The 14,533-nt window shown below is 45.2% G+C and overlaps 1 protein-coding gene across 1 annotated transcript in view; it reads right to left on the reverse strand.

Annotated features, from left to right (window-relative positions):
- The window catches only part of atp6v1al (ATPase, H+ transporting, lysosomal 70kDa, V1 subunit A like), a 33,044-nt gene that overhangs the window by 2,912 nt on the left and 15,599 nt on the right, over positions 1-14,533 (reverse strand). Inside the window, exons 7-13 of the mRNA XM_031891327.1 lie at positions 13,917-14,079; positions 8,650-8,758; positions 7,686-7,808; positions 6,431-6,545; positions 6,279-6,342; positions 389-592; positions 20-114 (exon numbers count right to left, since the gene is read on the reverse strand). Of these exons, the coding sequence (XP_031747187.1) occupies positions 20-114; positions 389-592; positions 6,279-6,342; positions 6,431-6,545; positions 7,686-7,808; positions 8,650-8,758; positions 13,917-14,079 (873 nt within the window). The remainder of the gene's footprint in view (positions 1-19; positions 115-388; positions 593-6,278; positions 6,343-6,430; positions 6,546-7,685; positions 7,809-8,649; positions 8,759-13,916; positions 14,080-14,533) is intronic.

The raw sequence follows: 14,533 nt of genomic DNA on the forward strand, positions 1-14,533 counted from the left end.
CAGGATAATTATGTTTTACCTGTCATAGGCGGAGTATCCGTTCTGCTGGAGAAAGTCATCCTTTATTAATTTGGCAACCTCCAGTGTGATCTTATCTGCTTCTGCGAGGGATCCCTAAGGAGAGGAAGGTTAAGTTGGTTAAGTATTCATTCTGGGGGTTTAGTTTTCCTTTAAATTGTAGCAGCAGTCAACTGTTCCCCAGCGAGACTCCAGTTGCCACATCACAATCTGAAGGGTCTGAAGATTTGGTGAGAATCTACTTCTAATTATTCAGGGTCTTCTTTAAATGGGGGGGGGCTTCTTAAGAAATATCAGTGTTTGCAGGAAGGGGGAAAGCATGATGGGCCGTGGCAGGGAAGTTATAGTGGCCCCTAAAGTTCCAACTCACCTTTCCAACCAGCTGAACTATTTCAGCCAAATCTTCTTCTTCTTGCAGAATCTCTTTGACTTTTGTTCTGAGTGGGACCAAGTCTGGGAAGTTCCTCTCATAAAATTCATCCAAGGCCCTCATGTACTTGCTGTAACTGATGAGCCAGTTGACGGAAGGGAAATGCTTTCTTTGTGCCAGTTTCTTATCCAAACCCCAGAAGACCTTCAGAGAAGATGTTTAACACATTTGTGCAAAACATAATCATGAGCATAGCAACTAATTAATGTTGCACCCAGGCACATGGGTAAAGCCTTCTTGTACTGACTCATTAGAATGTGTCTAACGGATTCAGTGTAGCGCTCATTGGAACGGCAACTTATGGCAACCACTGCCGCCATGCTTACTGCTTCTACTTATCCAGCTGATACCAGTCCTGCTCCCAAGCTCATTGGAATGGAAACTTATGGCAACCACTGCCGCCATGCTTACTGCTTCTACTTATCCAGCTGATACCAGTCCTGCTCCCAAGCCCATTGGAACAGGGAACTTATTCCAACCACTGCCGCCATGCTTACTGCTTCTACTTATCCAGCTGATACCAGTCCTGCTCCCAAGCCCATTGGAACGGGGAACTTATTCCAACCACTGCCGCCATGCTTACTGCTTCTACTTATCCAGCTGATACCAGTCCTGCTCCCAAGCCCATTGGAACGGGGAACTTACTCCAACCACTGCCGCCATGCTTACTGCTTCTACTTATCCAGCTGATACCAGTCCTGCTCCCAAGCTCATTGGAACGGGGAACTTATTCCAACCACTGCCGCCATGCTTACTGCTTCTACTTATCCAGCTGATACCAGTCCTGCTCCTCAAGCCCATTGGAACAGGAACTTATTCTAACCACTGCTGCCAGGCTTACTGCTTCTACTTATCCAGCTGATACCAGTCCTGCTCCCAAGCCCATTGGAACAGGAACTTATTCCAACCACTGCCGCCATGCTTACTGCTTCTACTTATCCAGCTGATACCAGTCCTGCTCCCAAGCCCATTGGAACGGGGAACTTATTCCAACCACTGCCGCCATGCTTACTGCTTCTACTTATCCAGCTGATACCAGTCCTGCTCCCAAGCTCATTGGAACGGGGAACTTATTCCAACCACTGCCGCCATGCTTACTGCTTCTACTTATCCAGCTGATACCAGTCCTGCTCCCAAGCTCATTGGAATGGAAACTTATGGCAACCACTGCCGCCATGCTTACTGCTTCTACTTATCCAGCTGATACCAGTCCTGCTCCCAAGCCCATTGGAACAGGGAACTTATTCCAACCACTGCCGCCATGCTTACTGCTTCTACTTATCCAGCTGATACCAGTCCTGCTCCCAAGCCCATTGGAACGGGGAACTTATTCCAACCACTGCCGCCATGCTTACTGCTTCTACTTATCCAGCTGATACCAGTCCTGCTCCCAAGCCGATTGGAACGGGGAACTTATTCCAACCACTGCCGCCATGCTTACTGCTTCTACTTATCCAGCTGATACCAGTCCTGCTCCCAAGCTCATTGGAACGGGGAACTTATTCCAACCACTGCCGCCATGCTTACTGCTTCTACTTATCCAGCTGATACCAGTCCTGCTCCTCAAGCCCATTGGAACAGGAACTTATTCTAACCACTGCTGCCAGGCTTACTGCTTCTACTTATCCAGCTGATACCAGTCCTGCTCCCAAGCCCATTGGAACAGGAACTTATTCCAACCACTGCCGCCATGCTTACTGCTTCTACTTATCCAGCTGATACCAGTCCTGCTCCCAAGCCCATTGGAACAGGAACTTATTCCAACCACTGCCGCCATGCTTACTGCTTCTACTTATCCAGCTGATACCAGTCCTGCTCCCAAGCTCATTGGAACAGGGAACTTATTCCAACCACTGCTGCCAGGCTTACTGCTTCTACTTATCCAGCTGATACCAGTCCTGCTCCCAAGCCCATTGGAACGGGGAACTTATTCCAACCACTGCCGCCATGCTTACTGCTTCTACTTATCCAGCTGATACCAGTCCTGCTCCTCAAGCCCATTGGAACAGGAACTTATTCTAACCACTGCCGCCATGCTTACTGCTTCTACTTATCCAGCTGATACCAGTCCTGCTCCCAAGCCCATTGGAACAGGGAACTTATTCCAACCACTGCTGCCAGGCTTACTGCTTCTACTTATCCAGCTGATACCAGTCCTGCTCCCAAGCCCATTGGAACAGGGAACTTATTCCAACCACTGCCGCCATGCTTACTGCTTCTACTTATCCAGCTGATACCAGTCCTGCTCCCAAGCCCATTGGAACGGGGAACTTATTCCAACCACTGCCGCCATGCTTACTGCTTCTACTTATCCAGCTGATACCAGTCCTGCTCCCAAGCCCATTGGAACGGGGAACTTATTCCAACCACTGCCGCCATGCTTACTGCTTCTACTTATCCAGCTGATACCAGTCCTGCTCCCAAGCCCATTGGAACAGGGAACTTATTCCAACCAGTGCCGCCATGCTTACTGCTTCTACTTATCCAGCTGATACCAGTCCTGCTCCCAAGCCCATTGGAACAGGGAACTTATTTTAACCACTGCCGCCATGCTTACTGCTTCTACTTATCCAGCTGATACCAGTCCTGCTCCCAAGCCCATTGGAACAGGGAACTTATTCCAACCAGTGCCACCATGCTTACTGCTTCTACTTATCCAGCTGATACCAGTCCTGCTCCCAAGCCCATTGGAACAGGGAACTTATTCCAACCACTGCCGCCATGCTTACTGCTTCTACTTATCCAGCTGATACCAGTCCTGCTCCCAAGCCCATTGGAACAGGGAACTTATTTTAACCACTGCCGCCATGCTTACTGCTTCTACTTATCCAGCTGATACCAGTCCTGCTCCCAAGCCCATTGGAACAGGGAACTTATTCCAACCAGTGCCGCCATGCTTACTGCTTCTACTTATCCAGCTGATACCAGTCCTGCTCCCAAGCCCATTGGAACAGGGAACTTATTCCAACCACTGCCGCCATGCTTACTGCTTCTACTTATCCAGCTGATACCAGTCCTGCTCCCAAGCCCATTGGAACGGGGAACTTATTCCAACCACTGCCGCCATGCTTACTGCTTCTACTTATCCAGCTGATACCAGTCCTGCTCCCAAGCCCATTGGAACAGGAACTTATTCCAACCACTGCCGCCATGCTTACTGCTTCTACTTATCCAGCTGATACCAGTCCTGCTCCCAAGCCCATTGGAACAGGGAACTTATTCCAACCACTGCCGCCATGCTTACTGCTTCTACTTATCCAGCTGATACCAGTCCTGCTCCCAAGCCCATTGGAACAGGGAACTTATTCCAACCACTGCCGCCATGCTTACTGCTTCTACTTATCCAGCTGATACCAGTCCTGCTCCCAAGCCCATTGGAACAGGGAACTTATTCCAACCACTGCCGCCATGCTTACTGCTTCTACTTATCCAGCTGATACCAGTCCTGCTCCCAAGCCCATTGGAACAGGGAAGTTATTCCAACCACTGCCGCCATGCTTACTGCTTCTACTTATCCAGCTGATACCAGTCCTGCTCCCAAGCCCATTGGAACGGGGAACTTATTCCAACCACTGCCGCCATGCTTACTGCTTCTACTTATCCAGCTGATACCAGTCCTGCTCCCAAGCCCATTGGAACAGGGAACTTATTCCAACCACTGCCGCCATGCTTACTGCTTCTACTTATCCAGCTGATACCAGTCCTGCTCCCAAGCCCATTGGAACAGGGAACTTATTCCAACCACTGCCGCCATGCTTACTGCTTCTACTTATCCAGCTGATACCAGTCCTGCTCCCAAGCCCATTGGAACAGGGAACTTATTCCAACCACTGCCGCCATGCTTACTGCTTCTACTTATCCAGCTGATACCAGTCCTGCTCCCAAGCCCATTGGAACAGGGAACTTATTCCAACCACTGCCGCCATGCTTACTGCTTCTACTTATCCAGCTGATACCAGTCCTGCTCCCAAGCCCATTGGAACAGGGAACTTATCCCAACCACTGCCGCCATGCTTACTGCTTCTACTTATCCAGCTGATACCAGTCCTGCTCCCAAGCCCATTGGAACAGGGAACTTATTCCAACCACTGCCGCCATGCTTACTGCTTCTACTTATCCAGCTGATACCAGTCCTGCTCCCAAGCCCATTGGAACAGGGAACTTATTCCAACCACTGCCGCCATGCTTACTGCTTCTACTTATCCAGCTGATACCAGTCCTGCTCCCAAGCCCATTGGAACGGGGAACTTATTCCAACCACTGCCGCCATGCTTACTGCTTCTACTTATCCAGCTGATACCAGTCCTGCTCCCAAGCCCATTGGAACAGGGAACTTATTCCAACCACTGCCGCCATGCTTACTGCTTCTACTTATCCAGCTGATACCAGTCCTGCTCCCAAGCCCATTGGAACAGGGAACTTATTCCAACCACTGCCGCCATGCTTACTGCTTCTACTTATCCAGCTGATACCAGTCCTGCTCCCAAGCCCATTGGAACGGGGAACTTATTCCAACCACTGCCGCCATGCTTACTGCTTCTACTTATCCAGCTGATACCAGTCCTGCTCCCAAGCCCATTGGAACAGGGAACTTATCCCAACCACTGCCGCCATGCTTACTGCTTCTACTTATCCAGCTGATACCAGTCCTGCTCCCAAGCCCATTGGAACAGGGAACTTATTCCAACCACTGCCGCCATGCTTACTGCTTCTACTTATCCAGCTGATACCAGTCCTGCTCCCAAGCCCATTGGAACAGGGAACTAATTCCAACCACTGCCGCCATGCTTACTGCTTCTACTTATCCAGCTGATACCAGTCCTGCTCCCAAGCCCATTGGAACAGGAACTTATTCCAACCACTGCCGCCATGCCTACTGCTTCTACTTATCCAGCTGATACCAGTCCTGCTCCCAAGCCCATTGGAACGGGGAACTTATCCCAACCACTGCCGCCATGCTTACTGCTTCTACTTATCCAGCTGATACCAGTCCTGCTCCCAAGCCCATTGGAACAGGGAACTTATTCTAACCACTGCCGCCATGCTTACTGCTTCTACTTATCCAGCTGATACCAGTCCTGCTCCCAAGCCCATTGGAACGGGGAACTTATTCCAACCACTGCCGCCATGCTTACTGCTTCTACTTATCCAGCTGATACCAGTCCTGCTCCCAAGCCCATTGGAACAGGGAAGTTATTCCAACCACTGCCGCCATGCTTACTGCTTCTACTTATCCAGCTGATACCAGTCCTGCTCCCAAGCCCATTGGAACGGGGAACTTATTCCAACCACTGCCGCCATGCTTACTGCTTCTACTTATCCAGCTGATACCAGTCCTGCTCCCAAGCCCATTGGAACAGGAACTTATTCCAACCACTGCCGCCATGCTTACTGCTTCTACTTATCCAGCTGATACCAGTCCTGCTCCCAAGCCCATTGGAACAGGGAACTTATTCCAACCACTGCCGCCATGCTTACTGCTTCTACTTATCCAGCTGATACCAGTCCTGCTCCCAAGCCCATTGGAACAGGGAACTTATTCCAACCACTGCCGCCATGCTTACTGCTTCTACTTATCCAGCTGATACCAAGCAATGGTTCCACACATGCTGATCTCCTAACAACTTGAGGGTTCTCCCCAGTCCTTAAGGCCCCACTACACTGGCTTGGGAGGTGCTTTACAACAGCCCCCATACCTCATTAATATGTGTATTAGTAATTAGGGGTAATGTTGTATTTATGGTTTTACTTTCATTTAGGTTTAGTAGTCAACAAATATGAGTAGAATGGGATCAAATTCCCACTTTGTGACTGAACCCTACATTTTTACCTGTACAATTCCCAAAGTGGCTGAAGTTACTGGATCTGAGAAATCCCCTCCAGGGGGCGACACACTGTTGAAGAAAAAAAAAATCAGTTATTTTTTTCTTGTTTTGCATTTGTTTCCATTCAATGGAAGGTTAATTCAGGATCTGAACTCACGCTCCAACAATACTGACGCTGCCTTCTCTGCGGGGACTTCCAAGGCATCTAACGCGACCGGCTCGTTCATAGAAAGAGGCTAATCTGGCACCAAGATAGGCAGGATACCCACTGTCTGTAATACAAGTGTCAGCATCAATATAGCGTGGTATGTACCCAACTCTCAAGCACAATCTGCTTCCTCAACCTGTATAACTCAGCCTGCAGCCTTGTGCCTTTATATGGGGGGCACAGAACCCCTCAGTGACTGCTAATATCCTTATCATTTACAGTAGGGGGTACATTATCCCTTATAATACATGAGTGATACTCAGAGTTCCCTGTATAACTCAGCCTGCAGCCTTGTGCCTTTATATGGGGGCACAGAACCCCTCAGTGACTGCTAATATCCTTATCATTTACAGTAGGGGGTACATTATCCCTTATAATACATGAGTGATACTCAGAGTTCCCTGTATAACTCAGCCTGCAGCCTTGTGCCTTTATATGGGGGGCACAGAACCCCTCAGTGACTGCTAATATCCTTATCATTTACAGTAGGGGGTACAGTATCCCTTATAATACATGAGTGATACTCAGAGTTCCCTGTATAACTCAGCCTGCAGCCTTGTGCCTTTATATGGGGGGCACAGAACCCCTCAGTGACTGCTAATATCCTTATCATTTACAGTAGGGGGTACATTATCCCTTATAATACATGAGTGATACTCAGAGTTCCCTGTATAACTCAGCCTGCAGCCTTGTGCCTTTATATGGGGGGCACAGAACCCCTCAGTGACTGCTAATATCCTTATCATTTACAGTAGGGGGTACAGTATCCCTTATAATACATGAGTGATACTCAGAGTTCCCTGTATAACTCAGCCTGCAGCCTTGTGCCTTTATATGGGGGGCACAGAACCCCTCAGTGACTGCTAATATCCTTATCATTTACAGTAGGGGGTACATTACCCCTTATAATACATGAGTGATACTCAGAGTTCCCTGTATAACTCAGCCTGCAGCCTTGTACCTTTATATGGGGGGCACAGAACCCCTCAGTGACTGCTAATATCCTTATCATTTACAGTAGGGGGTACATTACCCCTTATAATACATGAGTGATACTCAGAGTTCCCTGTATAACTCAGCCTGCAGCCTTGTGCCTTTATATGGGGGGCACAGAACCCCTCAGTGACTGCTAATATCCTTATCATTTACAGTAGGGGGTACATATAACCCTGTGTTTCCATGGCAGCCAATTAGAAAGACCTACCAGCTGGCATTTCCGCCAGGCGCCCAGAGATTTCCCTTAGGGCTTCTGCCCATCTGGAAGTGGAATCGGCCATCATACTGACATTGTATCCCATATCTCGGAAATACTCAGACAGTGTGATCCCTTAAGGAAATAAAAAGAATATATTAATATGTTTAAGTAGTAAAAGCAGTTCTGTGTATATATATGTGTGTAACACCCCCACAAAAACATGTGCCCGGGCATGACTCTCCTATTGTTGGAGGGGGTGGGGGCAATAATAATAAAGAACAGGGGGTGGTACTGTGTAGCGCTGAGACATCCATAGTAAGGGGCAAGGGAAGCATTTGCCCCCACTGGAGTTTTCCCCTCTCCTGATAACACTGCGGGTCTCTCTGCCAGGTGGCTGTCTCATACTTGTGCCATTGTACCCTCTCTCTGAGTCTCTAGGTAGGTAGGTGGGGTTGGTGATGTAGGTAGGTAGGTGGGGTTGGTGATGTAGGTGGGTGGGTAGGTAGGTGGATGGGATTGGTGATGTAGGTGGTTGGGTAGGTAGGTGGGTGGGTGGGGTTGGTGATGTAGGTGGGTTGGTATGTGGGTGGGTGTGTAGGTAGGTAGGTAGGGTGGGTAGGTAGGTGGGTGGGCAGGTAGGTAGGTGGGATTTAGATAGGTAGCTGTGATGAACATAAGGGAAACACAGTGGGGCTTATTTATAAACACTGGGGAAATTTGGGCAGTAACCCATAGCAACCAATCAGTGATCAGTTTTTTTTAACCACCTGCAAGAAAAAACAATAAAATCAAGGATCTGATTGGCTGCCATGGCTAACTGCTCAGGAGCAAATTTACCCAATGTTTATAAATGACCCGCCATATTGCATGTTACAGCCTAATCTCCTGAATTTAGAAATATAACAATGAGATTGGGGGGGCAGGACCATGGGCGTGGCTTGTGCGGGGATAGAGATATTGGTAGTCCTCTCACCTGTATAGATTGAGGCTTCTCTGGCAGCAACGGGCATGTTAGATGTATTGGCAACCAGCGTGGTCCTCTTCATTATGGTCTCTGTCTTCCCATCAACCTCCATGGTGAGCTATGGGTTCCAACAATACTAGTTATTATATATCTGATAGGTACCGACATGTAACGCTATGGGCTCCAACAATACCCCCCCCCCGAGTACTAGTTATTATATATCTGATAGGTACTGACATGTAAGACTATGGGTTCCAGTAATACTGTGAGTACTAGTTATTATATATCTGATAGGTACTGACATGTAACACTATGGGTTCCAACAATACCCCCCGAGTACTAGTTATTATATATCTGATAGGTACCGACATGTAACACTATGGGTTCCAACAATACCCCCCCCCCCGAGTACTAGTTATTATATATCTGATCGGTACTGACATGTAACACTATGGGCTCCAACAATACCCCCCGAGTACTAGTTATTATATATCTGATCGGTACTGACATGTAACGCTATGGGTTCCAACAATACCTCCCAAGTACTAGTTATTATATATCTGATCGGTACTGACATGTAACACTATGGGTTCCAACAATACCCCCCCCCCGAGTACTAGTTATTATATATCTGATCGGTACTGACATGTAACACTATGGGTTCCAACAATACCCCCCCCCCCGAGTACTAGTTATTATATATCTGATCGGTACTGACATGTAACACTATGGGTTCCAACAATACCCCCCCCCCGAGTACTAGTTATTATATATCTGATCGGTACTGACATGTAACACTATGGGCTCCAACAATACCCCCCGAGTACTAGTTATTATATATCTGATCGGTACTGACATGTAACGCTATGGGTTCCAACAATACCTCCCAAGTACTAGTTATTATATATCTGATCGGTACTGACATGTAACACTATGGGTTCCAACAATACCCCCCCCCCCCGAGTACTAGTTATTATATATCTGATAGGTACTGACATGTAACACTATGGGTTCCAACAATACCCCCCCCCCCCCGAGTACTAGTTATTATATATCTGATCGGTACTGACATGTAACACTATGGGGTCCAACAATACCCCCCGAGTACTAGTTATTATATATCTGATAGGTACCGACATGTAACACTATGGGGTCCAACAATACCCCCCGGGTACTAGTTATTATATATCTGATAGGTACTGACATGTAACACTATGGGTTCCAGTAATACTGTGAGTACTAGTTATTATATATCTGATAGGTACTGACATGTAACACTATGGGGTCCAACAATACCCCCGGGTACTAGTTATTATATATCTAATAGGTACTGACATGTAACACTATGGGTTCCAGTAATACTGTGAGTACTAGTTATTATATATCTGATAGGTACTGACATGTAACTATATGGGGTTCAACAATATCCCCGGGGTACCAGTTATTATATATCTGATAGGTACTGACATGTAACACTATTGGTTCCAACAATACCCCCGGGGTACTAGTTATTATATATCTGATAGGTACTGACATGTAACACTATGGGTTCCATCAATACCCCCCGAGTACTAGTTATTATATATCTGATAGGTACTGACATGTAACACTATGGGGTCCAACAATACCCCCCCCCGAGTACTAGTTATTATATATCTGATAGGTACCGACATGTAACGCTATGGGTTCCAACAATACCCCCCGAGTACTAGTTATTATATATCTGATAGGTACTGACATGTAAGACTATGGGTTCCAACAATACCCCCCGAGTTCTAGTTATTATATATCTGATAGGTACTGACATGTAACGCTATGGGTTCCAACAATACCCCCCGAGTACTAGTTATTATATATCTGATAGGTACTGACATGTAAGACTATGGGTTCCAACAATACCCCCCCCCCGAGTTCTAGTTATTATATATCTGATAGGTACCGACATGTAACACTATGGGTTCCAACAATACCCCCCGAGTACTAGTTATTATATATCTGATCGGTACTGACATGTAACACTATGGGCTCCAACAATACCCCCCGAGTACTAGTTATTATATATCTGATCGGTACTGACATGTAACGCTATGGGTTCCAACAATACCTCCCAAGTACTAGTTATTATATATCTGATCGGTACTGACATGTAACACTATGGGTTCCAACAATACCCCCCCCGAGTACTAGTTATTATATATCTGATAGGTACTGACATGTAACACTATGGGTTCCAACAATACCCCCCCCCCCCGAGTACTAGTTATTATATATCTGATCGGTACTGACATGTAACACTATGGGGTCCAACAATACCCCCGAGTACTAGTTATTATATATCTGATAGGTACCGACATGTAACACTATGGGGTCCAACAATACCCCCCGGGTACTAGTTATTATATATCTGATAGGTACTGACATGTAACACTATGGGTTCCAGTAATACTGTGAGTACTAGTTATTATATATCTGATAGGTACTGACATGTAACACTATGGGGTCCAACAATACCCCCCGGGTACTAGTTATTATATATCTAATAGGTACTGACATGTAACACTATGGGTTCCAGTAATACTGTGAGTACTAGTTATTATATATCTGATAGGTACTGACATGTAACTATATGGGGTTCAACAATATCCCCGGGGTACCAGTTATTATATATCTGATAGGTACTGACATGTAACACTATTGGTTCCAACAATACCCCCGGGGTACTAGTTATTATATATCTGATAGGTACTGACATGTAACACTATGGGTTCCAACAATACCCCCCGAGTACTAGTTATTATATATCTGATAGGTACTGACATGTAACACTATGGGGTCCAACAATACCCCCCCCCCGAGTACTAGTTATTATATATCTGATAGGTACCGACATGTAACGCTATGGGTTCCAACAATACCCCCCGAGTACTAGTTATTATATATCTGATAGGTACCGACATGTAACGCTATGGGTTCCAACAATACCCCCCGAGTACTAGTTATTATATATCTGATAGGTACTGACATGTAAGACTATGGGTTCCAACAATACCCCCCGAGTTCTAGTTATTATATATCTGATAGGTACTGACATGTAACACTATGGGTTCCAACAATACCCCCCGAGTACTAGTTATTATATATCTGATAGGTACTGACATGTAACGCTATGGGTTCCAACAATACCCCCCGAGTACTAGTTATTATATATCTGATAGGTACTGACATGTAAGACTATGGGTTCCAACAATACCCCCCCCCCGAGTTCTAGTTATTATATATCTGATAGGTACCGACATGTAACACTATGGGTTCCAACAATACCCCCCGAGTACTAGTTATTATATATCTGATAGGTACTGACATGTAAGACTATGGGTTCCAACAATACCCCCCGAGTTCTAGTTATTATATATCTGATAGGTACTGACATGTAACACTATGGGTTCCAACAATACCCCCCGAGTACTAGTTATTATATATCTGATAGGTACTGACATGTAACGCTATGGGTTCCAACAATACCCCCCGAGTACTAGTTATTATATATCTGATAGGTACCGACATGTAACGCTATGGGTTCCAACAATACCCCCCGAGTACTAGTTATTATATATCTGATAGGTACTGACATGTAAGACTATGGGTTCCAACAATACCCCCCGAGTACTAGTTATTATATATCTGATAGGTACCGACGTGTAACACTATGGGTTCCAACAAAACCCCTCGAGTTCTAGTTATTATATATCTAATAGGTACTGACATGTAACACTATGGGTTCCAGTAATACTGTGAGTACTAGTTATTATATATCTGATAGGTACAGACATGTAACACTATGGGTTCCAGTAATACTGTGAGTACTAGTTATTATATATCTAATAGGTACAGACATGTAACACTATGGGGTTCCAGTAATACTGTGAGTACTAGTTATTATATATCTGATAGGTACCGACATGTAACACTATGGGTTCCAGTAATACTGTGAGTACTAGTTATTATATATCTGATAGGTACAGACATGTAACACTATGGGTTCCAGTAATACTGTGAGTACTAGTTATTATATATCTGATAGGTACAGACATGTAACACTATGGGTTCCAGTAATACTGTGAGTACTAGTTATTATATATCTGATAGGTACTGACATGTAACACTATGGGGTTCCAGTAATACTGTGAGTACTAGTTATTATATATCTGATAGGTACCGACATGTAACGCTAGGGGTTCCAGTAATACTGTGAGTACTAGTTATTATATATCTGATAGGTACCGACATGTAACACTATGGGGTTCCAGTAATACTGTGAGTACTAGTTATTATATATCTGATAGGTACCGACATGTAACGCTATGGGTTCCAGTAATACTGTGAGTACTAGTTATTATATATCTGATAGGTACCGACATGTAACGCTATGGGTTCCAGTAATACTGTGAGTACTAGTTATTATATATCTGATAGGTACCGACATGTAACGCTATGGGTTCCAGTAATACTGTGAGTACTAGTTATTATATATCCAATAGGTACCGACATGTAACGCTATGGGTTCCAGTAATACTGTGAGTACTAGTTATTATATATCTGATAGGTACCGACATGTAACGCTATGGGTTCCAGTTATACTGTGAGTACTAGTTATTATATATCTGATAGGTACCGACATGTAACACTATGGGTTCCAGTTATACTGTGAGTACTAGTTATTATATATCTGATAGGTACCGACATGTAACGCTATGGGGTTCCAGTAATACTGTGAGTACTAGTTATTATATATCTGATAGGTACAGACATGTAACACTATGGGTTCCAGTAATACTGTGAGTACTAGTTATTATATATCTGATAGGTACCGACATGTAACGCTATGGGTTCCAGTAATACTGTGAGTACTAGTTATTATATATCTGATAGGTACTGACATGTAACGCTATGGGTTCCAGTTATACTGTGAGTACTAGTTATTATATATCTGATAGGTACCGACATGTAACACTATGGGTTCCAGTAATACTGTGAGTACTAGTTATTATATATCTGATAGGTACAGACATGTAACGCTATGGGTTCCAGTAATACTGTGAGTACTAGTTATTATATATCTGATAGGTACCGCCATGTAACACTATGGGGTTCCAGTAATACTGTGAGTACTAGTTATTATATATCTGATAGGTACAGACATGTAACACTATGGGTTGCAGTAATACTGTGAGTACTAGTTAATATAAACTTGAGACATTAGTACACAAGGTTTGTACCTCCGGGAAGTCTCTCAGGACCTCAGACATCTCATTTCCCCGCTCCCCGCAGCCAACGTACACAATGACATCACTGTTGGAGTATTTGGATAAAGCCTGAGAGATAACGGTTTTGCCGCAGCCGAATGCCCCGGGAATCGCCGTCGTGCCCCCTTGGACACATCTGTTCCGGGGTGAAGAGATTGTATTGTAACGGCAGAAAGAAAAGACACGGTGCATCCCAGTATAGTAGTTTGGGGAGCACAGAGTCACCCCACTTTCCGAAGGTCAGTGTCTACAGGGTCACGGCCTGGGACTGTCAGTGTAGTGCCACACATAGGGGCCGATTCACTAAAGTCCGAAATAAGGAGTGCTATTTATAGCATGCGTTAAAAATCTTATCACTTCTTATTTTTCGCTCGATTCACTAAAAGGACACTTGTCATAATTAAGAAGCGATGTTCCTGGCGTTATTTATCTTACAATGACATATTTTAATGAAAAAAACTATGCGATAAGCGTTATAGGGGCCGATTCACTAAAGGTCAATAACGCTTATCGCATAGTTTTTTTCATTAAAAACCATGCGATAATTAAGTACCGATTCATCAAAGTCATTTCGCATGTGTTAATCCGCA

This window comes from Xenopus tropicalis, chromosome 8 (genome assembly GCF_000004195.4).
Source record: "Xenopus tropicalis strain Nigerian chromosome 8, UCB_Xtro_10.0, whole genome shotgun sequence".
In the NCBI taxonomy this organism is placed as follows: domain Eukaryota; kingdom Metazoa; phylum Chordata; class Amphibia; order Anura; family Pipidae; genus Xenopus; species Xenopus tropicalis.